Source organism: Corythoichthys intestinalis, chromosome 11, assembly GCF_030265065.1.
Source record: "Corythoichthys intestinalis isolate RoL2023-P3 chromosome 11, ASM3026506v1, whole genome shotgun sequence".
NCBI classification, from domain to species: Eukaryota; Metazoa; Chordata; class Actinopteri; order Syngnathiformes; family Syngnathidae; genus Corythoichthys; species Corythoichthys intestinalis.
The window spans coordinates 10,470,940-10,498,906 of record NC_080405.1 but is presented as its reverse complement, the minus strand read 5'-3'; the positions used below and the strand labels follow the sequence as shown (position 1 = coordinate 10,498,906).

Here is a 27,967-nt window from a genome sequence, read left to right as displayed (position 1 = left end):
GGTTAAAAAAAAAATATATATATAACTTTGGAGTTTTAAATCTACATAGCATAATTTACAGAATGTTCCTATTTAATATGGTCATATGACTCTATACACTCCATCGACACAATCTGTAAATGACTCCTTAATATATGATAATTTATGCACATAAGTTTGGCTGTGAAAGGCATATGAGTTTATACTTCGGCGAAGCACCTATGCGAAATATGCTGTGTATCGGGAGATCTGAGTTCCCAAGTTGGAAAATCGTTCTGATGTGTTGTAAAGTCGTAGTGTGGGATAAAAACATGGTTGCTACAAAGAAGAGTAACATATGTTAATGCTCCAATGATACATCATACGTTGAGTGACTGTTTGGCGCTTTTTATAGACGCCATGTAATGGAGAATCATTTTTTTCGATTACTCCAACTAGATGTGAATGCAACATCAATATTACGGTGCGTGTGCCAAATTGCCAATCATACAGTCGACGGTGCAAATTACATCTTCCCACCTGCTTTTCAGGTTAGTGCAGATAAATTGCACATCCTTGTTGATGTATGTTTGGTCGCCTATTCCCATGAATTGTGAATTTAAATTGTTCAACATTACTCTTCACGTATCAGGCAGTCAACTGCGGCAAACAACTGTGGTCATAAATTGAAGTATCAGATTAGCTGCTGTCTTTAAGCTAACTGGCTATGAATACAATGACAATTAAATCTGATTTGCGTGGGAGGCTCTTACTCAAAAGCTTTGTCTAAGATTGTGTTAATATGATATGTGGTATTTGAACTGTATCATTACTGATGCTTTATTATTGCTATTTGTTTATGTGATCAAAATGAATAGAATCAATCTTTATGAATTAATTGCCTATCTTTGGGATATAACCTCTAACAATTTTGTATGTGTGCTCATCATAACTTTCAGCTGTTTTATAAGCATTATATTTGTTACTGCAATCTGTAACAATATGTCTAATTTTTTTTTTATTTCTATTTGACAGAAAAACAGCATTTCTCTTTTAAATGGATATTAAAAAGTTATTTTTCTCGCAGCAAGGATGATTCAGCCAGGAGGAATGAGAGTGGTAAGGTAGGCAATCCACCTAGGCAACATAAACCACTTGTAGGTTACATCCTACAAGTTGAGAAACACTGATTAATTACATGAAGTTACAGTGATATATATCCATTTCTGTCCGGAGAAAGTAGAGCAGCAGAGTGTAAGAAGAGATGATGGAGAAATGGAAGTTGAATAGCATGAGCGGAGGTGAATTGACTATCAACAAGTTGATTTTGAATACCGACCGCTGAAAAACAAAAAAACTTTTTTTTTTTTTTTACAGGAACTTCTAATTTGGTTTGATTACCGTATTAACTGAATTAAACGTTAAATCTGTGAATGTTATGGTACTTCAAATATAGCAATATTTTTTTCGGACTATAAGTCGCAGTTTTTTTCATAGTTTGGCTGGGGGTGTGACTTATACTTAGGAGCGACTTATGTGTGAAATTTTTAACACATTATGATATCATTTCACATGTTATTTTGGTGTTTTGGAGTGACACTGATAGTTTGGTAAACTTGTTAGCATGTTCTTTATGCTATAGTTATCTGAATAACACTTAATAGCTATGGCAATGTTCGCGTTCTGCCTTTGGCAATGTGTGTTCAATTGTATCATTGACTTTTTTTATACTGAAATGCGTGCATGCATGCACGGCTGCGAACCTACGTTCATTGTTTATGCTTGTAAAATATCTCTACAGAGGCAACGCCTGTGTGGATCATCTTTTCTGTTGTTGTTGTGTGTTTTCCACCCGTGATCGGACACTTAGAGCCAGTTGTGTGGTTGTTTGAACGATGTGCTAATGCTAGCGAACGCATGCGAACCGTTTGTGTCATTGCTGTAATAGCACTTAATTATCATTTATTTATTTAAGTTGATGCGAACCTGTTTGGTATCGTGGACGAAATTGATTCAGCAAATTATGTGGACGTCCAGCATTGTCGTTTAGCTCGCTGTATAGCCAGGACCAAGCCGTATCGTCCTGGTGAGGACAGTATGTTTGCATTTCGTTGTTCATGAACTGTACACTTATTCAGCATGTTGTTCTTTATTGTATTTTTATATTAAATTGCCTTTCAAGATGACATGTCTCTTCTATGTGTTAGATTTTATCAAGTAAATTTCCCCCAAAAATGCGATTTATAATCCGGTGCGACTTATATGTTTTTTTTCTCTTCGTTGGGCGTTTTATGGCTGGTGCGACTTATACTCCGGTGTGACTTGTAGTCAGAAAAATATGGTATATATAGTTTTAAGGCCATTTCTGACTTTTTATGATAGATAAGTGCTAAAAAAAATGCTCACTGGTCAGTGCCTCGCTGTGCCCCAGTATTGTATTAGGCCTAGTGGCTTTAGTTTAAAAAAGTATCACAACTTGCAAATTAGATAAAGGTATTACCAAGTGGTTCTTTTCCTCCCTAATGATACTTGATTATTCTATTCTGCTGTAGTAGGTATCTAAGTATCTGATGTCTAAGAAAGCCAATGAGCTTGACTTCTTTCATATACAGTAAATTCCATTGATCGCGTGCAGAAGTCAATACTACTAAGCATTCGATTAGAACAGCTTTGTGGTGATGATAAAACATTATTGACCGAGTATATCTGGCTGAAAAATTCCAAACACATAACATTTTTTTTCACTCAGTCTCTTTAAATCATTCACATTTTGCCACCATGAAGTATTCTGACAGGAAAAACAAAGCCAGGACGATTATCTGAAGGCTGGTGATTTCCTTGCTACTTACTTGGACATGGATCCATCCGACACATTCTGATAGTGTCAGGTTTACTGTCCAGACATAGGCCTATGGTGTTGTCCCGGGTGTGGCACACAGCCTGCCTCTGCTGAGTTCCATTCCCACAGGTTACTGAACACTGCACACACAATATGTTAACATCCATGAGCTCTGGTGTTCAGCATGAAATCCAGACTTGGAGGTGGGAAAAAAGAAAGAGTTGGCATTGGAAAAGTAAAGTGAGGCACCCCCATCAGACGCAAAAATTTAGAAAAATTATGTAATTCGTTTGTGCTGAAAATTTTATTTATTCGCAAAAATTTTCTTCTTTATGTACTCATGGAGGTGGCTAATTTTCGTAACTGACTAGCCTCATAGTTTGCAATATTTACGCGAAATAAATGCTAACTGTAGTTTTTTTTTTTTTTTTTTTTGCTTTTAACCAAGAATCGAGACTGTTTTACGTCTATATCTATAAAGAATTCAGGGATTTAAGGATTTATTCACAAGAATTTTCACCAGAAAAGCTGTTTACGCCAGGCAGCTGCTAGCCTTATTTGCTAACAGAGTAGCATTGTACTTCGACAATATACGTAAACGCTAACTGCACGGGTTCTTTGCTTTTAACCAAGAATCAAGACTGTTTTACATCCATATATAAGAAGAATTTGGGGATTTAAACATTTATTCACAAGAATTTTCGCCAGAAAAGCTGTTTACGCCAGGCAGCTGCTAGCCTTATTTGCTAACAGAGTAGCATTGTACTTCGACAATATACGTAAAGTAAACGCTAACTGCACGGGTTCTTTGCTTTTCACCAAGAATCGAGACTGTTTTACGTCCACATCTATGAAGAATTCGGGGATATAAGCATATATTCGCAGGAATTTTCGCCAGAAAAGCTCTGTTTAAGCCAGGCGGCCACTAGCCTCATTCGCTAACAGTATATAGTGTATAATGATTACAAAGGGCTATTCTATTCTGTAATAAGTTGTGATTGTATATAGAATTTATTAATAATCTATTTACATATTTTTTATAATTGATTCTGCATGTTTTCCTCAAGTATTAAGTTTCTGATGTTAAATCGATTTATTAGCTGTTGAAAATTTGCAGTAAATAAAAAAAATTAAGTTGCTGTTTTTGTCAAAAACTTATGATATGTTAATATTTATGTTATATGATGTGTTAAATATTGCTATTGATCCTGAAAATATAGGTGATTGTGTCTCCAATTGGTGATTTTTGTACATCTAGCGTAAAATCTGAGACTTTTATAGCCATTTTAAAACTGTGCTATTTATTTATTTATTTATTTTCCCTTCAGGCATGACAAATCCAAACAAACATTTATATGTGTTTACAATTAATCCAATCCGAAAAGAAAACGGGAGAAGCCGAAGCTTAATATACTTATATAAAAATAATTAATCGGGATTTTATAAGGGAACGACTTTGAATTTTTGATGCTGATACTCATGGAGACTCATATATGGCTAAGGTAGGTTTCTGTTTGGTTTTAGGTTTAGCAGCCTTGGTTTTGAAAATATTGGAATTTGAAGTTTATGAAAATTGACCCCCTAGGAATTGGCCCTGTTTCCCGAGTCATGTCATTAGGTTATGAAGTCTATGCTAATGCTTAAATAAGACTTCGAATCTCTTAACCATACCAACTTCAGGCTTCAAATTGGATGTAGGAATGGACAGGAATATTTTTTTGCCCTCTATATCCACTAATTTGTGCATTCAGTACCTGGGACCATGGTCCAACTCTCCACTGCGTTGGACAAGCATGTCGGTTGCAGGATCTGCGGGTCTCCGGACGGTCATCGTTGCAATATTTATTATGGATTGATCTAGTGGTGTTGTCGTCTGACGGTTGGACACAGCTGACCGAACGTACTTGCATGCCCGTTTTTCCACAAGGTTTGCTGCAGTTCTGCCATTCCCCTGTCACCCAACTGTTGAGTATTACAGGAGGCAAGAAACACCACTTTCAAAGTCAAGCAGAGTGAAAATAGTAACTAGTCACAAAAATAAATGAATAACAACATAATTAATAAACAAACTAATGTATTTTCCAGACTATACATTTGGCAGGGCCTGCAATTTATACTCAGTTGTGTAAGTTCTTAAAGGAATATTTTGTGCAACCAGCGGCAAGAAGGCACTCTTTTGAACAAATAGTGAGAAAGGAACCTCAAATTGAGCATATCAGGTCTACTGTATTTACAGTATGCTTCCATTCAATATATATTAATCAAAACAGTGCAATAACAATTTGAAAGATGCAAACATGTCTGTGAATATTTTGACTGGAAGGTTGGAGTGGTATCCTTCATGCTTCTTTTTAACAACACTAAGCAGCTACAGAAATTTGGACATTTGTAAATTATCCCCACAGATGAGCAGAGTTGGATAGGATCTCTGAGCGGAGAAAACAAACGCAATGGCGGTGACCTGAACGACAACTCAGTCACTGCAAAGGATTAACCGAAGCCGGGGGCTAAAGTGGAGTAGAAGCGGCGAACGGGACTGCTGGCGAGCCAAATCCATGAGTAAAAGGCTGTGTACACGTTACGAAAGTTGAAGAAAGCTGACAAATTGGCCATTGTTGAGCTTAGGTATTGTAACGTTGTAGCTTTTGTGGAAAAGAAAGCTTGTTAGCGCTAGGATTGCATGGTGTGTAACTGTGTGCAATGCAGCTAGGTGAAGGTGGTTTTGATGCCAAGTTTTGCAACTATTCAATCCTTCTGAACTGCTTTTATTACTGAAGTAATACTAGTGCAGGGTTCTCTACACTCAACTTTTAGGCCATTCTCATGCCCTCGCCACACCTTACAATTCTCAAGCCCAAAAACGGTTATGATGTGAAAATAAAATTTAAGTCGCCGGATCTGAAAACCACTATATTTACATTTGCTGCGCAACCATCACATCGTGCGCTCAGGTCCGAATCATAGATATCACAAGGCGAGATGTCATATATACATACAATGGTATGAAAAAGTATCTGAAGTTTTTGGAATTTCTCACATTACTGCAAAAAAATCAACATCAAAGGAACTTTGACAAAATCACACAGATGAAAATACTGTGTCTGCTTTAACTAAAACCACCCAAACATTTATAGCTATTCATATTTTGAGGATAACATGCTAACAATGACAGAAGGGGGGAAAATAAGTAAGAGAACCCTCTGCCTAAGGAGACTTAAAAGAGAAATTGAAAGCACTCTTTACCAAACAATTTAAGTCAGGTGTGTGCCCAATAACTGATGAGTGGTTTAAAACTGCCCTGCCCACTATAAAGCACACACCTGGTAAGAAATGTCTTGATGACAAGCACTGTCTGATGCGCATCATGGGTCGGTCAATTGAGTTGTCTGAAGACCCGCGATCAAGGATTGTTGATTTGTATAAAGCTGGGAAAGGATGCAAAACCATCTCTAAAAGTTTGGATGTTCATCAATCAACAGTCAGATAAGTTGTCTACAAATGGAGAGAGTTTGGCACTGTTGCTTCTCTCCCAAGGAGTGGCCGTCCACCAAAGATGACGCCAAAAGTTCAGCGCAGAATACTCAGAGAGGTCAAAAAGAACCCTAGAATTTCTGCTAAAGACTTACAGAAATTACTGGCACAGTCCATTATCTCTGTGCACACATCAACTATATGTAAATCTATGGCCAAGAATGGTGTTCGTGGGAAAACTCTACGGAGGACGCCACTGCTGTCTAAAAAACATTGTTGTTCTCAAAAAGGAACTTGGACACTCCACAGAAGTTGTAGCAATATACTTTGTGGATTGATGAAAGCAAAGTTGAAATATTTGGGAGTAACACAACATCATGTGTGGATGAAAAATGGAACAGCTCACCAACATCAACACCTCCTCCCCACCGTGACGCATGGTGGAGGGAGCATCATGGTTTGGGGCTGTTTTGCTACCTTAGAGCTTGGACAACTTGCGATCATTAGTGGAAGAATGAATTCAAAGGTTTATCAGGATGTTTTGCAGGAAAAGTGGAGGCCATCTGTCAGACAGTAGAAGCTAAAATGACAATGGATGCTGCAACAAGACAATGATCCAAAACACAGAAGTAAATCAACTTCAGAACAGGTTCAGAAGAACAAAATACATGTTCTGGAGTGGCCAAGTCAAAGTCCAGATTTGAACCCAATTGAGATGCTGTGGCATGACATAAAGACATGGATTCATGCCAGACATCCCCGAGATCTGACTGAACTACAGCAGTTTTGTAGGGAAGAATGGGCCAAGATTAGTCCTGTAGTCCTGATCTGCCTGGGGGAGGGAGGTGGGGGCACAAAATAATAAATGTGATGGTTCTCTTACTTATTTTTTCCTCTTCTGTCATTGCTTGCATTCTATCCTCATTAAAATATGAAAACCTATAAGTGTTTGGGTGGTTTTAGTTAAAGCAGACACTGTTTTTACATCTGTGTTATTTTGACAAAGATCAGATCACATTTGATGGTGATTTTATGCAGAAATGTGAGAAAATCTAAAAGGTTCAGATACTTTTTCATACCACTGTACATACATATAAAATATATACTGTATATACATATATATATACATATACAATAGAGGTGTGACAAAATATTGAAATAATGATGTATCGTGATCTTTTGCATCTCAAAAGGTTATCGATATGCTCATGCCAAGAATCGAGATATCGTTTTAAAAAGGTGTCAATGTTTAAAAAAAAGAAGAAAAAAAAAAAGAACCAACAAGTTGCTACCAAAATTTTCAATCATAATAGCGTCTCAATTAACTCTGTCTGCCATTGAAGGCGCTCTATGCCCAATCCATTAGGACTGGGAGGGGCGAATGAATGAACGTTCATTCGAAACCAGAGCATTCACAGGCACTCTTTCCGGTTTACGGGGCATTTACAGGTCACTTCCAGTTACGTTAGAGTCACTGCCTTTTCATTCCCGGGACACTTCCTGTTCTATAACCCCAAAATCACCAGGAAGTGACCCATAAAATACCCTCAAACCTAACAGGTAATGACCTGAAATGGCCCAAAATTATTTCGTTGCCTGACATTGGCTATCACTGACGGCATAAGAAGTGGGAGGGGCCCATTTGAAGTAGGAGGGATTCATTTGCTGCCACCCTCCCAGTTCAAATGTATTGGACTTCTACTAGTGATATACTTTACTACTAGTGTTATACTACTTGTTTTTCTGTTTATTAGTTGTTTTGTAGATTTATTGTATGACCAATGTTTCGATTATTGTTTTATCTCCATATCGTGACATCATCGTTATCGTGAAATTTGTGTCGCAATTCGTATTGTGAGGTAGTAAGAGGTTCCCACTCCTAATATACACATATATAAAACGTACGTATATTACATTTTTGCATCAGGGATAAATACTTTTACATTAAATTTTAAAGAAAGTACTTTTACTTAAGTACTTTTTTGCACCTTTATCTGTACTTTTACTCCGGTGAGTAGTTCATCCACCACTGCAGAGGACATATGCTTTCCCTCGACAATGCAATTTATAGCCCGGAATGAATTATGTTTTTTTTTTTTCTTTTTCTGTGTCGTGACGTATTTTTAGACTAGTACAACTTAATACTCTATAGCGACTTATAGTCCGGAAAATTGGGTATTTAAAAATGGTTATAATTGGTTACAATAGATATTTAAAATTTGTCACAGTACAGTGCAAATAAGAGGATCCCTTTTTACACTTTGTATACATCATGTAGTATAGCACCCTAAAGCACATTGTTGAATAATGTTATCTATCCAAGTATCATCATGACCATTATTAAAATAGAATAGCATGACAGGCCCCATAAATATAAGCTACTGTAATATTATGCCATTTGAACATAAACATTGCACTTAAGATAGGGCAAACATCCAATGAATTGTTGGATTTCAATGAATAATTAGATGCAAATGTATAAAGCTTAAATGCTAAATATGACTGAACTGTACTTTGGCAGTTTTTCTTTCATTTACCACTAGAAAGAACCAAAGCACACTTTAAAACTGGTATAACATAGCATGGTGTAGTGTAGTGTAGTATTGTCCATACATGGGTGGAGGGCAGGGCTTCTGGTTGCAGTCTCGAGCATCTCCTCGAGGTTTCATGTTGGATTTGTTACAAAAGCTCTTGTGCACCATTTTACTGTCTACTTTTCTTCTGCAGCCATATCGCAGGTATTGTTTCCCTACATAACACACACACATAAAAAAGAATAATATAAGCTTGATTACAATTAAAAAATGGGGTTGGGAAAGGAGCAGTACTCTAATTGCATTTTTCCTTTGTACCTCCTCCACATGGCTTTGAGCAGTAGGACCACCTTTTAGGGGCCCACTCGTAGGCACTGTCCTCTACCAGAATGTTGTTTTGGATGGCAGGATCACTGTCCATGTTCATCATGTACTTATAGGACAAATTGACATCCTCATCGCCATGCAATTTCACCTAGGGAGATTTAAACGTTTGTTATGATGCTTTCATATTTCAATAGAGCAGTGTTGTTTTCGTCAACGATGACGATAACGAAAATATTTTGTCAGTTCTTTTCTTGACAACGTCACGATGACGTGCTGAAAACGTGTCTTGGGAGACTAAAACATAGCGAGATGGATGCCAATTGTCGTCTGACGACACAAGAACGAGATGAAAATTCGCTATAGTTTCCGTCATAAATTCAAAATGTATGATATTTTTCTTATTGTATGTGAAGTTAGCACGCATTTAGCAGTGCTTGTCCGTGTCACTCATGTGACGTGCTGCGCTTCCACCAGATCCCCCCGCCCACACAGATGCTTACCCGTGCCCATTCCAGGCTGCTTGGTAAGTTTTGCTTTGTTATCTTGGCCAGATATGCCATGTTGCTTTAGCCTTTAAAGGTCTGTGATGCGTGATCATCACACACTAAATTAACTTGTAGCATTAGCATAGCGTTCACGTTAGCGTTAATATTTAGCGAGGTGACTCAGTGTCTTCTTAAACTCTTGGAAAACATTTTACATACAGTTTGTGGCATCCCGGTGAGTTTAATTAATTGCAAATAATGTCCTATTTTCCTGCTGAGTTTGTATTATCATCATGAAAATGGTGATATCCTTGTAGAATCTACAGTTTATTTGTATTATCATCATTAAAATGGTGATATCCTTGTAGACCCTACAGTTGTGTGCTCGTATGTCATGTTCATTTGAAATGGTTGGAAGCCTTTTATTTGTTTACTCAAGGAGTAAAACTTTTGAAGTTTATTGATGAAAACATTTTGAGAATTGTCGACTAAAATTAGACGATTTTTATCTAAGTTTTTGTTGACTAAAACTAGACAAAGACGAACACATTTTGAAATGACTAAAATATGACTAAAACTTTTTTGTCCAAAAGATAAAGGCGAAAATTAAAATGGCTGCCAAAAACAACACTGCATTACAATATAATGCTCAAGTACAAATAAAAGTGGTTTCTAAACAGCCTACCATGATCAGAATTCCATGTCTGAGAGGGCCTGTAGTCTGAAGTGTCTCCTTGTTTTTGTCATTTTCGTATTCCCACTCCACTCCCTTTTCGATGACCGATCTTGATTCTGGGCATTCATTTTCCCCATTTATAAAAAACAGTCCTGAAGCCACATTTTTCACAGCTAAAAAATACAAATGAGATGGATTACAACCTGTAAGAACTGAAATTCAATGTAAAAGAAAAATTTATTGTCAATACCAAAAGTGTGCAAAGTAGATTTCAGCTCTTGGATCAGCAAGTGTCGTGCCCCTCGGGGAATTTCAAGAACTTTGAGGAAACCTGAAATTGTTTTGGGGTTGTTTGTGAAAGAAACATCATTTAATTATCTCAAACAGCAGACCAACGTTGAATAAACTTTGGTTTCCCATCGAAATCATCAGTATGGTTGACATCGAAATATTTGACAATAAACAATGTTGAATCAATGTTGCAAATACCGATGACACCTCACAGTGACGTTGAAACAACGTTGTTCTTTGGTAGAAGAACCGCGTTTTTACTTGTATATAAAACGCTTTGCCTAACACAATGTGACAAAGTTGCCGAAATTGTAAGACAAATTGCATTTGCTGTGATTGGCATACGACCTAGTTAGCTTGGATGCAAGCTAAGTAGCAGTTAAGCAAACTAAATTGTTTTTCCAAATGAAGTGCTAAAATCGCGAGATATTACACAATCGAGCCTAGTCTAATTAATTTAATGAACACAAAAGAACGTGGGGTCATTTTTCCATCATAGCTGCATTCCCACATGTAGCCCTAATTTGGTTTAACATTGTCTTGAAGTTTATTAATCTAACCCTTGATGTCTGCTTGAATTCCATGATATGAATTAATTGTGAATGCTGTTAGAGTGGTCTGAAAAAGTATCGGAACCTTTTGGAATTCCTCACATTTCTGCATAAAACCACCAAGAATGTGATCTGACTTTGTTAAAATCACACAGATGAAAAAAAACTGTCTGCTTTAACTAAAACCACCCAAACATTTATAGGTTTTCATTATTTATTGATGATTGCATGCAAACAACGAGAGAAGGGGGAAAAATAAGTAAGTGAACCCTCTGCCTAAGGAGACTTAAAGAGCTATTGAAACCAATTTAACCAAACATTTTAAGTCAGGTGTGTGGCTAATCACTGATGAGTGGTTTAAAGCTGCCCTGCCCACTATAAAACACACACCTGGTAAGAAATGTCTTGAGGAGAAGCATTGTATGAAATGCATAATGGCTCGGTCAAAAGAGATGTGTGAAGACCTGCGATCAAGGATTGTTGATTTGAATAAAGCTGGGAAAGGATACAAAACCATTTCTATAAGTCTGGATGTTATCAATCGACAGTCAGAGAAGTTGTCTACAAATGGAGAGAGTCTGTCACTGTTGCTTCTCTCCCAAGGAGTGGCTGACCATCAAAGATGACGCCAAGAGTTCAGCGCAGAATACTCAGAGAGGTAAAAAAAAGAACCCTAGCGTGTCTACTAAAGACTTACAGAAATCACTGGCCCAGTCCAATGTCTCTGTCAAAGTCCAGACTTGAGCCCCATTGAGATGCTGTGGCATTTCCTAAAGACAGCGACCCATGCCACACATCCCAGGAATCTGACTGAACAACAGCAGTTTTGTAGAGAAGAATGGGCCAAGATTAATCCTGATCGATGTTCCAGACTGATCTGCAGCTACAAGAAGCGTCTGATTGAAGTTATTGCTGCCAAGAAGGGGGGGGGGCACAAAATATTAAATATGAGTGTTCACTGACTTATTTTTTTCCCCCTTCTGTCATTGTTTGCATAGTATCCTCATTAAAATATGAAAACTTGGGTGGTTTCAGTTAAAGCTGTTATTTGTTGTTATTTCATCTGTGTGATTTTGACAAAGCTCAGATAACATTTGACGGTGATTTTATGCAGAAATGTGAGAAATTCCAAAAGGTTCAGTTACTGTTTCATATTACTGTGTGTATGTATTCTTCAGATTCACTGAAGAGGCAGATGGGGATGGATGCGTCAGAATATGTATTAGCTGTTGTTGTGCAGAAGTGGCTATGCTATTCCCCAGACTGCATTGGTGGCCAGGTTTGCAGCGAAGCTTGTCAGACTGAGGAGCAGGCTTAAGTTTGAAATAAGTTTACGGCACAATATTAACTGAAAGTGCAAAAGTGTAGACAAATCAACGTTGGGTGTCAACATTCATTCACGATATAAGATCCATAGCCGAATGTTGATTCGACATCTTTTCAACGTCGGTCTGCTATCTGGGATTTACTCTTGAAACCAGCGTTTTAATAAATAAATAAATGAATATAAAGAGCTTTAAAACATAGCTGAAAATTTCTGAGAGATTTTTTGGTAAATTTTCATCAATGGAATGTTAGAGGAAATTGGAGACCTCCAGTTGGAACTATCTGAAATTTATGGCAATCAAGTCAAAGGTGACCTTCAAGCAGTAGTAGTAATATTCATTCATTCATTCATTCATTTTCCATGCCGCTTTTCCTCACGAGGGTCGCGGAGGTGCTGGAGCCTATACCAGCCAACTACGGGCAGTAGGCAGGGGACACCCTGAACTGGTTGCCAGCCAATCGCAGGGCACAAGGAGACATACAACCATTCACGCACACATTCATACCTACGGAAAATTTAGAGTGTTCAATCAGCCTACCATGCATGTTTTTGGGATGTGGGAGGAAACCGGAGTTCCCGGAGGAAACCCACACAGGCACGGGGAGAACATGCAAACTCCACACAGGAAGGCCGAAGCCCGGGATTGAACCCTTGATCTCAGAACTGTGAGGCAGATGTGCTAACCACTAAGCCACCATGCCGCCTGTAGTAGTAAATTTAAAAAAAAAAAAAAAAAAAAAAAATATATATATATATATATATATATATATATATATATATATATTTAAAAGAAATATGTATATGCACAGCAACAGTTTTTTAACTTCAACACACGTGAGTTGGGCCACTCATAAGTCAAAGTTCCTACATGAAATAATATACGGTACATAAAAAAATAATTTTCTATCAGTAACAAAGGCTATAAAACATATGTCTGTTTATTCCCATCAAAATCTTTCCAAATTTGAAAACTTTTACAATATTGAAACCCTATAAAGAATCTCATTAGTCTCATTACTAAAGCTTAAAAAGTGACACATCAATGTCTCTCTGAGATTCAATGCCACAATATATCCTCTAGAGGGAGACATTTAGCTAGATATGGTCTGATATGCTATGATATAAGTCCAGATGAACGAGTCCAAAAATTGAGTCGGACAGTTCTGTTGAAACCCGATTTGAGAGTCTACCTTGCTTCTTGACTGTGCGAGTGATGGTGTCCTTGAAGGTTTTGCAGCTCGAGCTGTCCCCGCCACAAACGCCACACTTGTCATCCTGCTTTGAAGAGCCCACCACGCCGTCGCATCCGACTTTCTGCTCAGGATGACAGAGAAGATCTTAAATGTCAGCAGGTGAAGTCGATTTCTCGTGACAATACCCACCTCACACTCCCCACGCACACACACGCTGTGCGGGTCCTTGTAAGAGCAACGCGTGCCATCCAGGACCATCCGCTGCATGTAGACAACATCCCGCGTCTCCTTGGACTGGCAGTGGAGGTGGCAGCGTTTATATGCTGTAGAAGGAAATATGTAAATACCCCTTTCCACACACAATCCTTTCCTGAATAAACTTTACACAAGTCACTATTCTGTTACTATTCCATACTATACATTACTATCATTGAATATGTCTCAATGTGACTCACAAAATAAACTGCCACGGTCTGTCCTTGAAAGTAGTGAGGTACTATATTAGTCTGAAGATCAGTACAACTCCTAAATAGACATTATAAAATAATAGAAAGGCTCTTGACACTTGTATGAGGCAGTCACAAATGACTGCAGTTGTTTCAGAAAAGACATGGGAGTTGAGTTCGGGTTAGTCAATTAAAACAGTCTTTATTAAATAGAATTAGGGATGTACCGAAAGCAAAATTCTTGTCCGAAACCGAATATTGGAAACAAAACAAAATATACTTTATTTTTTAATTTCTTTTTCCATCCGTCTAGTTAGTGTTTTGTGGCACACTCTGAACGCATCCTATAGCAGAGGTACCCGGTGTCGTCATTGCATTCTATTCGGTGGATGAAGACACACGTCACGGCCAATGAAACCTTGATAAATGCGCTCTTTTGGAAGTTTCGGACACTCGAAATCTCACGCCATCAACTGCTAAGGTAATTGAGATCTCGATAGTAAATGGTGTTACACTTTTTTAGCACCGGGCCACCTCAAGCACTTTGACACTATATCATCATCTACAGTGGTATGAAAAATTACTGTATCTGAACCTTTTGGAGTTTCTCACATTTCTGCATAAAATCAACATCAAATGTGATCCGATCGCTGTCAAAATCACACAGATGAAAAAACAGTGTCTGTTTTAACTAAAACCACCCCAAAAAATGTGGATAGTATGCAAACAATGGCCGTAGGGGGGAAATAAGTAAGTGAAACAGGTCATGCCACAGCATCTCAATGTGGTTCAAGTCTGGACTTTGACAGAGATATCGGACTGTGCCAGTGATTTCTGTAAGTCTTTAGCAGACACTCTTGGGTTCTTTTTACGTCTCTGAGTATTCTGCGCTGAACTCTTGGCATCATATTGGGTGAACGGCCCTCCTTGGGAGAGAAGCAACAGAGCCAAACTCTCCATTTGTAGACAACTTCTTTGACTGTAGATTGATGAATATTTAGACTTATAGAGATGGTTTTGTATGCTTTCCCAGCTTTATACGAATCAATAATCCTTGATCACAGGTCTTCAGACAGCTCTTTTGACCGAGCCATTATGCACATCAGACAAATTCTTCTCATCAATACAATTCTTACCAAGTGTGTGTTTTATAGTGGGCAGAGCAAAAATTGGTTGGTAAAAACTGGTTTCAATTGCTCTTTTAATCTCCTTAGGAAGAGGGTTCACTTACTTATTTTCCCCCTTCTGTCATTGCAGGCTATCCTCATTAAACTATGAAAACCAACAAATGTTTGTGTGGTTTTAGTTAAAGCAGACACTGTTTTTACATCTGTGAGATTTTCAAAAAGATTAGATCACATTTAATGGTGATTTTATGCAGAAATTGGAGAAATTCCAAAAGGGTCAGATACTTTTTCATACTGCTGTGCCTTCTGATGATGCAGCAACAGGAGCAACGTGGGGTTCAGTATCTTGATTTAGGATATTTAGATGAGTCAGGGAGGCGAATCGAAACCACAACCTCTAAGTTGGGGAAGCACTACTCTACCACTGAAACACACCACTCCTGCATCCGCACCTCTGTACATATGATGTACGTTTTTGTGTAGAACTGTAGCTCACAACAACAACAAAAACTTTTCCATTCTCGACGAATCTAGGAAAGCATTTTACGAGGCTATTAAAAATCTCTCCTACTCCTTAAAATACATGTTTTCTTGTGCAACAAGTGGAATCGATTATGAGCCAGGTGAGTGGGCCGATTTCTAGCTGGGACGAAGCCGAGCGAAGTCACGGGAAAAATATGTGACAAAAAGAGGAAGTGGTTGTGCGATAAACGTATTGTACTAAACCACAACAAATGCACATGTACAGTATACATTTAAATACTACTTTTTTTATATTGTTCGCTTGATTAAACTCATAACTCATAAACTTGATTAATAATCATGCGGGCTCAAATGCATTGTACTCGATGTGATGTGGGATATTAATGAAAATCAACTTTAGAACGCACGTGTAGCAGCGATGAAGCAAATTTATATTATTTCCCTTCATTTAATAATTGTTATATTTCTTTGATACCTTAAAATACTTCCAAACCGCAAAAAAAGTTGGCTGTGAGCAGTGGTAGAATGTACCGAAGTAGGAGTACTTCGTTACTGTACCCAAGTACATTTTTGTGTATCTGTACTTACAGCACGTATCTGTACTTTTTACTCCACTACTTTTCAAATTGTCGCCTGTGTTACACGGTATTTTTGTTTGTTTGTTTTTTTTCCCATTTCTCACTTCGCTTGTGATTGCAAGCAGACCAGGGTGTGCTTATGCTACATCATGTGCAGTCTCACACCAAGCTCCCTCCCCTCCACTCCGAGGTTTTCCTCTTCTAAATCTGTCCAATCAAAGAGTGCGCATTTCGTCCACGTGATGCTACTCGAAAAGTTTAGTTGGCACAGTATGAATACTGAACCTTTTCAACAAGTCATTTGCAAGTATTGTTATGAGGTAGCTCTCCAACCGGACCCTAGTCCTCTTTGTCTAATATGAAAGTGCCCTTAATTATAATCATGTTGTGTGTATGAGCAAAATACACTGCTGGCCAAAAGTATTGGCACTCCTGCAATCCTGTCAACTAATGCTCAATTTCTCCCAGAAAATGATTTCAATTACACATGCTTTGGTAGTAATATCTTCACTTATTTTGCTTGCAATGAAAAAACACAAACGAGAATGGGAAAAAAAATCATTATCATTTTACACAAAACTCCAAAAATGGGCAAGACAAAAGTCCCCCTTTGAAAGTTAATGTGATGCTTCTGTTATTTGTGTAATTAACAGCACCTGTTACTTACCTGTGGCGCACAACAGGTGGTGGCAATAACTAAAACACACTTGCAGCCAGTTAAAATGGATTCAAGTTGACTCAACCTCTGTACAGTGTCCTTGTGTGTACCACATTGAGCATGGAAAAAAAGAAGACCAAAGAACTGTCTGAGGACTTGAGAAGCAAAATTGAGATGAAGCATGGGCAATCTCAAGGCTACAAGTCCATCTCCAAAGACCTGAATGTCCCTGTGTCTACCGTGCGCAGTGTCATCAATAAGTGTAAAGTCCATGGCACTGTGGCTAACCTCTCTAGATGTGGACGGAAAAGAAAATTGACAAGAGATTTCAACGAAAGATTGTGTGGATGGTGGATAAAGAACCTCGATGAACATCCAAAAAAGTTCAAGCTGTCCTGCAGTCCGAGGGTACAACAGTGTCAACCCGTACTAACCGTCGACGTCTGAAAGAAAAGAGACTCTGTGGTAGGATACCCAGGAAGACCCCACTTCTGACCCAGACACATAGAAAAGCCAGGTTGGAGCTTGCCAAAACTTACCTAAGAAAGCCAAAAACGTTTTGGAAGAATGTTCTCTGGTCAGATGATACAAAAGTAGAGCTTTTTGGGAAAAGGCATCAACATAGAGTTTACAGGGAGAAAAATGAGGCCTTCAAAGAAAAGAACACGGTCCCCACGGTCAAACATGGCGGAGGTTCCCTGATGTTTTGGGGTTGCTTTGCTTACGTCTGGCACTGGACTGCTTTACCATGTGCATGGCATTATGAAGTCTGAATACTATTACTACTACAAATTTACAGCATAATGTAGAGTGTGAGTAAGCTGGGTCTCCCTCAGAGGTCATGGGTCTTCCAGCAGGACAATGACCCAAAAGACACTTCAAAAAGCACTAGAAAATGGTTTGAGAGAAAGCATTGGAGACTTCTAAAGTGACCAGCAATGAGTCCAGACCTGAATCCCATAGAACGCATGTGGAGAGATCTGAAAATGGCAGTTTGGAGAAGGTACCCTTTAAATATCAGAGACCTGTAGGAGTTGGCCAAAGAAGAACGGTCTAAAATTCCATCAGAGCATTGTAAGAAACTCATTGGTGGATCCCGGAAGCGGTTGTTCGCAGTTATTTTGTCTACAGGGTTGTGGTACCAAGTATAAGGCTGAGGGTGCCAATACTTTTGCCCGGCCCTTTTTGGAGTTTTGTGTAAGATGATAATGATTTAATGTTTTTTTTTTTCATTCTATTTTGTATTTTTTTCATTGCAAGCAAAATAAATGAAGATATTATTACCAAAGCATTTGTAATTGCAATCATTTTCTGGGAGAAATTGAACATTATCTGACAGAACTGCAGGGGTGCCGATACGTTTGGCCAGCAGTGTATGAGGTTATGCAGCACCATTTAAATGTAAGTTAATTATGCTGTGTGAACAACATATGAGGTTATGCAGCTCCCCATACCCCATTTTTAAGGTAGCTTGCGGGAGGTTGTCTCCTTGAGAAAGAGATCTTGGAGCAAAAAACAATGAGCATCCCTGGACTAAATGATGAATGCAAAAATAAATCTTTATTGACTTATACTGTTTGATTCAAACCTTTGTTTTCAAAAACTACAAAAAAAAAAACATTTTGAAAACTTCCAGAATAAAATCTGGATTTTATTAGCAAATTTAAATTGTAATATTTGAACATAATTTAGATTATATTCATTTCCACAATAATGAAAAACGTGTTTAAAATCTCTTAACTACACAGCAATGAAAAAATAATATTTGTCTTAAGACCACTCAACATTGTCTAAATAAAAACATCAAATACTGGTATAACAGAAAAAAAAACTTATTCTTCCTTCAAGAAAACACTACAGCTTTTGTACACAAGCATCTTTTTAAGTGCATCAGTAGGTTGAGCAATTATGGAAAGAAATCCAAATTGGAATTGATTTAACTTTTTACCTTGATTATGATTAATGTACGATTAACTGAAAAAATGTCTGCATAGGCTACAAATAAAACTGTTTTTAACTAACTCATGTAAAGAATAAATAAGTACATTTTAATTAATAACTGAAATGCATTTATAGATACCTGGTTTCAAAAGTGTTAAGTCACAACATGCTCTAGCCTTCTTTCCTTCTAAACCAGGCTGTTTACAAGAAGAAAACAGCAGCATGTGTTTTTTTTTGACTGTCAACATTTTCCTGGTAAACACAGACTAGGACTTCTCTCTCAGAGCAGCTTATTGCTCATAAACAGAAGGGCAAAACAGAAGTGCATTTCTCTCTAAGCAGCTTCCTACTCGAGTTTTGCAGTTTAGCAATTTCACACAGTTTATTGTTATGCTAACTCTGATGCAGGTCGGACTTTCAGTAGCAAAATTAGTGGTGTGTTTCTCACCTCTACAATACTGACGTATTTTTACATTATTTGCAATGGCTGCTGCTGGCCGAAACAAACTTCTATTAACTCTCCTCTTCGAAGGGGGTGGAGGAGGCGGCATGTTGTCAAAATCGACATGTATTTCTCTCGGGACTGTGTGAATGTGAGCTGGCGTGTGTGTGATGTGGCGGTGGTGGGTCAAGTCATCAGCCAATCAAACATGCGTTTGAGTGGGAAAAAATTGGACTTGCACATTCAGCAAGTGAAAAGGGGTAAATGTAAGTTTGAATATAATGAAAATAATTAACTTAATAATGGTATGGCCAATTCTATCCTAGACAATCTGAAATAACTATATAACTGAACCCATTATATAATGCAAAATGGTTACTTAAAGGTTAGTGGGGATAATTTGAGCGTCTTCAAAAGTTGGCAGTGTTATGTCCCTGCCATCCCTATGCAAACCTGCGCCCTTGGTTTGTTCTAAAAAATGTGTAATTCCCCTTGTTTCGTGTATGACACAAAACCTTCAGATACGAGTCGCATTAAGGTCTCAAAACTGATACTTTGAAGATTATTTGCCAATTACATATGACGAAATGTTGCTTATTGTTAACAGTGCCATCATACAGCACTCAAATCTTAAGTTAAAGCTTGCAAGTCAAAGAACAGGAATAAAAAGCCAATTAATGGCTAACATTGGAGAACCACGCAAGTTGGGTCACTGCTATTTCAAGGAACCACAGTTGGCCTATTAGAACTCCATTTTGGCTCCTTTTTTAAAATAGACATTTCCTTTGTAGAAAATACAACCCAGTTGGAAATCTGTGATAAACTAACATCATGACTGAAAGTTTGATATTTTTTGGGTGTGAAAGTCAAGAACAGTTACATCACGAGTGGTGTTCTGACTCATACACAAAGACAATCGATCATCAGCGTAGACGATCCAGCAGAGATGTTAGATGTCTCTGAATAGCGTACCGCACTAATGCTTTTGATGAATTGATAATGATTTTTAGACCGTGACGTCGCATCGTAAAGCGGAAGAGGGACATTATAGACACACCTTTGAATACAAACCATTATATTTCTGCTATTTTTCTCCGGTAATCTTTAAAAAACGAACATGTCGATCAAGCACTGCTGATATGGAACTTGTAGAAACGACTCTAGACATTACGACAGGAAAGGATGTTTTCTTCATACGTTTCCCGAAACCAAAAACTCAGAGGCAAAAATGTGAAGAATGGATCAACTTGCGAGGACGTTTAACGCCAGCAAGGTGAAGCCATTCAGATTTGATATGCAGTGAACATTTTGTTGGGTTGCCATGGTCCCTCAGAGGACAAAAGGGGTAAGCCATTTTGATATTTTTTTACTTATTTTTTAGTGTGGCGTTTTGCCATGCTGCTTCTGTCTGACAATGAATGACCTGAAAAGAAGTAAAATGGTATCTGACTGCCACTGGTACCTTTTCTGTTGTAAAAAACAACTTTAGTAAGGGGGTAGTGTAAATAAATTATAGAATTAAGATGTGTTAATAGCAGGGGTGAAAGTGGATAGAATTTCTTGCCGGAACTCCCAGATGTGAAAGTCGCCACGGAGCCAGATTTTTTTTTTTTTTTTTTTTAAACTACCACCTCTTAAACTACTGAAATGCAAAGAAAACTGTTTTAGCACGGTTATTTCTATAACACATACAAAAACTGATTTTCATTCAAAATTGTATTTTTTCAATGATTTGCAAAATAAAAGTTAACAAAAACAGCAATAAACCCAACCACCATCTCCTAATTTTTATTTTCCCCTCATTTCTTCACATACTAAATGCCAAATCTCAATTTTAACTACTTAAGAACATAGGAAGTATATTAAAATTTAAGTTAATTTAAACATTTAAACATTACATTCAGAAAAATAAGTAAAATGACTTGTATTATACAGAGTGAAATGGAATATATTTTGAAGATCAAACAAACATTGACTTTTTAAATCATAAGGAAATGATTCAGTAGCCTAACATGAATGAACAAATATAAGTCCAAAGTGCACATTGAGAGCTAAGATGTTCTGAACCTCCCCATCAGAGCAAATAAAACTAAATATGATAAATAAGCCTCCTCAACTATTTCGTTGCTCTTAAAGATGCATTTTATGTGGAATTACCCTTTTTTGTCGCATCAATTCAACTTTTTTTTTTTTTTTGCTGTTCCAGAAAACATGCACATCTGAACCAATCAGAGCTAACTATCTCTGCTGATCAGATGTCAGTATGTCAGCCAATTGAATGGATAAATGAGTCCAGGCGTTTTGATTTGCTGCGTGCATTTTCACATTGACGTGACTCATCGTCGTCAGACTCTGATAACTGCAGCAGCTGGGCAATAGAATAAATAATAAATATTGGTGGAAACAGATTACGTTACACAAGCACTTTATTATGCTTGTTGTTAACACGTGTGTATGTAAATCTGATGATTGTAGATTTTCTTCTTGGAGATGAAATGCATGTGTGGCAGCTTCTTCTTTTTTTTTGTTTGTTTGTTTTTGTTTTTTACAGAGCGTTTTGACAGTTGCCGTCATATTTTGGAAATCAAAGCACTGTGTACCGGAACTGCGTTCTGGCCCTGAATGTTATACCGGAACTGCGTTCCTGACCGTTCTGGCCCATTTTCACCCCTGGTTATTAGTGAAAAAAATTAAAAGTGTTCGTTGGCTTTCAACGAGTAGCATTTGCGATCGCTACACAAAAATAGCAATGTAAATCGCCCAAAAGAACGGTCAGAGACGTAAGACAATCAGAGGATATAATACATAAGATAAACAGGGCATATGGTGGTAAAGGACAGATTGTTGAAACAGGAAAATGTTATTGTCAGTGGCGTAAGAAAAAGGTGTCGATAAAAAAGCTAAGGCTAAGCTTCGGCCGGCTCATTTCTTTTTGCCGTCTTTTTCAGCCCTCGAAACTCAAGACATCTCTTTAACTGAACATTTGTATTTTCTTCCACATCTTTACCCGTGAATTTGGCACCTGGGACATCACTTTCGGACAGGATTTGTAGGTTTAGCTCTGTAAACGTTTCCTTCGTACACTATTTCCATTCATTTACTATTGGGGACAAACGGGAGCTTGTCCCCCCCCCCCTTAGCAAAAGTGGCTAACGTCATGAATATTATTGAGCGGAACTGACGTGTAGCGTGCTTTACGCCATTGCAAGTTATCTAAATGTTTTTGAAATTTTGTTTGCAAAGTAACATCACTTAATATTTTTGCTTTTGACAACTGGATTATGAAGGGAACAATATTCTACAGGCAAGATGGATTTTAATGGCCCTTTGGCTCCAGAAAATTTCACATTCTTTCTGTTGGCCTTTGGAAAAGTGAGTCAAACATTTCCAAATAAAATCCAAGTTCATGACCGACTATCATTCCCCGCCACACACTATCTGTTTCTCAAGCGATGACAAGCCATGAATGGAATTTAGCTGAGATGCACGAAAAGGAATTTAAGACTCAACAGAGCCTTGCTACAAAAATATCCTATACCAACATAATGAAGAGAGAACAACTATGGAGATTGGATATATTGAAAACTCAGCACTTGCCTGCAGTGTTGCCCTTTAGGTGAATGATAATGGTAATACCATTTAGGAAGTCGTGTCCATTTGAACACAGGAGACTTATATTCTTCAAAAATGACATAAGGTTATTGGAGATGTACGCACGAATATGAGAAACTTGGCGACATTCTGGCCTTCTGCAGCAAGTGATAGTAGCTAGATGGAAGCAGGAACAGGTGCAGAAGGAAGAGGTCAACCAAGGTCAAATGACATCAGGGAATATTGTGGAGAGAGGGAACTTTTTTTTTTAAAAGAGCTTTCCAAAGACAGGCCATGTTTTTATGGGAGGGTGTAGTCATACCTCAGAGCTTTACTCAATCATGGCCAGATGTGGATGACCATATCGGAACATAACATTTATATAACCATCTAACGACCACATTCAAAAATGATGTGTTAAGTGCTCTTTTTTTGGGACTTTGTTTCACAGTGCAACATCACTTATCCTCTCTCTCTCTCGACTAAATGACTTCATCTTCCTTCTGTGGCTATGCCTGAATATTTACCATCTGGGTGTTCGTAGGGCAGCCAGTGCTTGTTACTGGGTTGTTCGAAGCGAGGGTCCCAAGCGTGGCATTGCTCCTCTCGCGTGTCGCTGTAGATATCCTCACATTCGTTGGTGTTGCACATCTGGAACTGGTATGTCGCACCTACGCAGGTGCGTCCTCCATTGGCTGGTCTGTTGAAAGATTGCATGATCCGACAGTGTTTGAATTCACCGTGATTTATCCATTTTAATGAATAGCATTTGTCTTGGGATGTTAAACGTTACTCTTTATCACTGTAGTGCATTTCCTTTTTTAGTTTTGACTAGAGAAAAGCTTGCTTTTGAAGCCTACATATACCTGTTTGGTAGGGCTCCAACAAACGATTATCTTTTTCATAATCGATTAATCAGACGATAATTTAAACGATTAAATGGGTAAATGTCACTTTTTTCAATTGCCTTGAAGTTGTTTTAGGCAGGTTGTAAGTAACAGTAAAGGCAAAATGGATGACTATTTCCTTCAAGAGTAATATTTTATTACAGTCTCCCGACTTTACTGTAGTCGACAATTGAACTGTTTTAAGTACATGAAAATTGTTAAAGTTTTAAATGAAGGTTTGAGTATAAAATACAAAAATAATTTCTGAGTACACAAATCAGAAAAAAGTCGTTTTCGTTTGAATAAAAAAAAAATGCTGCTGATTGACATTATTTTTTTTGTGGGCCAAGCGCTGATATAAATTGCGTCAATGAATCATTTATTTTCTTGAAAAAAACTAAACAACAGAATTAAATAAAGGGGAGACAAACTATAATGAATCTCTCTTTTTTTTTTTTTTTTTTTTTTTAAATCAAACAATTGTTCATAAATACATTCCAAATCTAATTTCAAAGCACACTCTTTTGTATGACAATTTACAGTTTGAATGGGAGTTTTTGTTCAAAGCTGTTATACGAATGGGTGTGTTAAAAGAGAATTCCAAGCCATTGACGGTTTTACAAACAAACAGAAGGATTTTGAACTCTACCCAAAATCGCACTGGAGGCCAGTAAAGAAAGCTGAGGACTGGGGTAATATGTCAACGTTTGGAGGTGTTAGTGGAGAGGCGAGCAGGTGCATTTTGCACCAATTGAAGTTAATGGAGAAGAGAGTGGTTGATTGCAGCTTAGAGAGTGTTACAATAGACAATCTTCGAGCTGATAAAGGCTTGAATGGCCTTTCTGAGATTAGATCGGGGTAGGCAAGTCTAGAGTGCTAGGTAGGCACTCTAGACTTTAGAGTGATTTCTCGGTTGCAAAAGCATCATTCTTACAATTAAGTTAATCCGTCAAAAAATAGTTTCTTTGTGATTGATGAAAACTGCCGTGCTGAGGGTCCACAAAATTGTGTGACGTATGAGAAGATTTTGATCTGAACAGTATATTGTCAGTCACTTTACATTTATATGAAGAATGTTCTTGGATAGCCATTGTTTGATGGTCGGCAGCGGGCCCAAAGCTGAGCGATCACTCAGAGTGAAAGGAAGGTAGATCTGGAGGTCGTCCGCATAGACAAGAAAAATTATATTATGACAGGAGGCAAGTTGACTGAGTGGCAGCGTGTACAGTTAAAACGGAATAGGCCCATGCCAGATGAAAGAGATGGCAGGAGAGGAGAGAAGAGAGAACGTCATTAAACACACACGTGCCGATGTTCGGAGATGAGGATGGCACGATCAACTGTATCAAAAGCAGCTGTCAAGTCCAGTAAAACCAAGATCACTGAACAAATTGTGTCCAAGGCTGCAATGATATCATTCTAGATCCTAATAATGCAAATTCAGGACTGGGTCTGGACCTAAAGCCTGAGTGAAAATTGTAAAAGCTTTTCCAACAGTGTGGACAAAAACTGCGTCAGCGATATAGGATGGACGTTGGACATGATGTGAGGGTCAAGGTTTTTTTTTTTTTTTCAGAAGTGGTCTGACAATGGCATGCTTGAGAGCAGCAGGAACAAGGGTTGAAGGTTTCTAAAACCTCCTTAAGGAGCCTGGTCGGGACAACATTCAGAGAGAAAATGGTGTGTGCTTGGTTTTATGTGCAATATGTATTTTAACATTTTGTCGGAATGTTTAAATGCAACTGGAAACTTTGCCTGTATTGTTGATAAGGTTTTAGAATCATTAACAAAATAGTTTTTCTATTCAACATGCGCCACAGCTCTTTGGAGAGTTGATTTCATCTATATCCCATGATTCCCCCCTTTCCTGAATGCATTGACATTGAAAGGAATACATTTTCATACAATCATGTATAATTATAAATTTTCATTCTTTCCTTTTTGCAGATTACCGGTTTCAAGGTATACCATGGTATGAAAACGTCAAGGTTTCAAAACCGCAAAAATTATCCGTCATATTGTTCATAAGGTATTAGCTATTTTTTAATGTCCCAAAAATGCATTGAAAAAATCCCTCGCTTGCAGCTGCAAGGCTCAACCCTCCCCCACCGGTTGTTGCTCAGTGTCAGTGAGTCAGCTGTGCTACACGATGGCTGGAGGAGGTGAAACTTTTCCCCCATTGAAGACAATGAAATCGCTGGTATGGGAATACTTCAGCTACAGAAAAGTTACAGACAGCCGCCGCTTAGAAGAGGAGGGCCAAACGACATGTAAAACATGTTTGCAAAGGGTTGCTGCCTAGGAGGCAATACCTCCAATATGATTTCGCATTTATACAAAGTTAAAGGTCAGCAAACACAGTCATTAACGTTTCCCACCAGCTACGAGAGTTAACTCCAGCATGTTTAGTGTGTCTAGCGGTGGTAAAATGTGGTGTCTTTTTCTCTCTGTTAACTGTCTGTGTTGAGAAAGAGTGTGTGTATAATGCAAACATGTACACATGTGTTTTTTTATTTTATTTTTTTATGGAAAATAATAATTATTTTTTTTTTTTTTTGTTCTGATGGTAATAATGTTGATCTGTGACTGTGAGTTTAGGCTTATCTAAAGGACTGCATTTACTTTAATTTTTATTTTTTTTTTTTTCCATTTTTTGTTATTTTTTTGTTTAGTTTAACTTAGCATTATACTTACAGTGGGGAGAACAAGTATCAAATTCAAATTGCTAATAGTGTTCCAATTTGCTAATATGTTTTGAAAAATAAAAATCCTGCTGTTTTTTTTTTTTTTTTTAAACCCAGATATCTCAAAGTAATACATGTTAGAGCTGTGTGTAACTGCAATACCATTATACCGTGAAACCGTGATATTTTGGCTTAAGGTTATCATACCGTCAGAATATGCCGGCAAATGCCTAGTCTTCAGGCTTGGTAGGAAAGTGCTGTCTGTAAACATTTAAACACTTCACGTCAAAACCAGACCCGGCGGCATGGGCGGGCATTAGGGGGCCGTGCCCGCCCTGAGGGACGGCTGTGCCCGCCCTAGCTCGATTAAACTGTACTGTGTAATTTTTTTTTTTTTTTTTTAAATCTTCCACAAAAACACTCACACACGGGGAGAATGAACCCTATATTCCAGTGTTTTTCAACCGATTGTGCCGCCGCCGTGAGAGATCGTCAGGTGTGCCGCGAGAAATTATCCAATGTCGCTTTTTTTTAACATCGTCGGTCAAAGTTGCAGTAGGAAGGAAGGAATAAGGAAAAAAAGTTCTCGGTTGTGTGCAGATGAGTCATGTTGCGTTCAAGAACTGCTCGGATTTCTAGCCATCAGCCACCTTGCTCTCCGTAACAATGTGGACCCCAGCACTTCTACTGTTCATTATTTGACTCGTCAAGTGTCGATATATACAAAAGTGTCCTTTCCATTTTATCCATATGTGACGACCGTTAATCCTCCCTCTTTGTTTTATTCCAACACATTATCGAGGACAGCTAGGTGGGAGATGCCTAGAAATCTGAGCAGTTCTTGAACGCGACACGAGCGGCTATCTAGCGCCATGGCGCCATACAAGCTTAAACGTCATCTCCAAATGAACGCCCGTCGCTTCAGAACAAGTCGATGGATTATTTTGTACGCCTTCGTGAAAACACAGAGAAATGGGCAACTTTTTTGAGAAAAACTACAAAGGTAAATAAGAACGCCCTGAAAGCCAGTTACTTTGTTGCTACATCCTAAAAGTCCCAAACTGTGGCAGAGACGTTAATACTACCTGTCTGCAAAGCCATTGTCAGCGAGACAACCAGCCCTGATGTGCTTAAATGCATTGCTCAAGTCCCCTGTCTGATAGTTTTTCAAGCCTAATTGCTAAACGTTTCACATTGAGTAAGTATAAATACTGAGAAATTATTTTATAATTAAATATACTATACAGAAAGTAATTTTGGAACATTTTGGTGTGGTGTGCCGCGAGATTTTTTCCAACGTAAAAACGTCCCGTGACTCAGAAAAGGCTGAAAAACACTGGTCTAGTCATCCTATCTTGATCTGTCGTCATTCAATTCAACCAATCAGAGCAACAAATGTAGGCAATTTCTAGCCAATCACAGATAAAGGGGGCGGGCTGAGTAGCCGGCCATTGTGTACTGCGATTGGATAGGGATTG

At 38.1% G+C, this 27,967-nt stretch overlaps 1 protein-coding gene across 1 annotated transcript in view; it reads right to left on the bottom strand.

Moving 5' to 3' along the window:
- Positions 1 to 27,967, bottom strand: part of LOC130923598 (A disintegrin and metalloproteinase with thrombospondin motifs 2-like) — a 303,489-nt gene that overhangs the window by 12,945 nt on the left and 262,577 nt on the right. The window contains exons 13-21 of the mRNA XM_057849369.1: positions 23,446 to 23,618; positions 13,842 to 13,975; positions 13,650 to 13,773; positions 10,541 to 10,621; positions 10,300 to 10,463; positions 9,121 to 9,277; positions 8,882 to 9,017; positions 4,552 to 4,759; positions 2,808 to 2,937 (exon numbers count right to left, since the gene is read on the bottom strand). Coding sequence (XP_057705352.1) covers positions 2,808 to 2,937; positions 4,552 to 4,759; positions 8,882 to 9,017; positions 9,121 to 9,277; positions 10,300 to 10,463; positions 10,541 to 10,621; positions 13,650 to 13,773; positions 13,842 to 13,975; positions 23,446 to 23,618 — 1,307 coding nt within the window. The remainder of the gene's footprint in view (positions 1 to 2,807; positions 2,938 to 4,551; positions 4,760 to 8,881; positions 9,018 to 9,120; positions 9,278 to 10,299; positions 10,464 to 10,540; positions 10,622 to 13,649; positions 13,774 to 13,841; positions 13,976 to 23,445; positions 23,619 to 27,967) is intronic.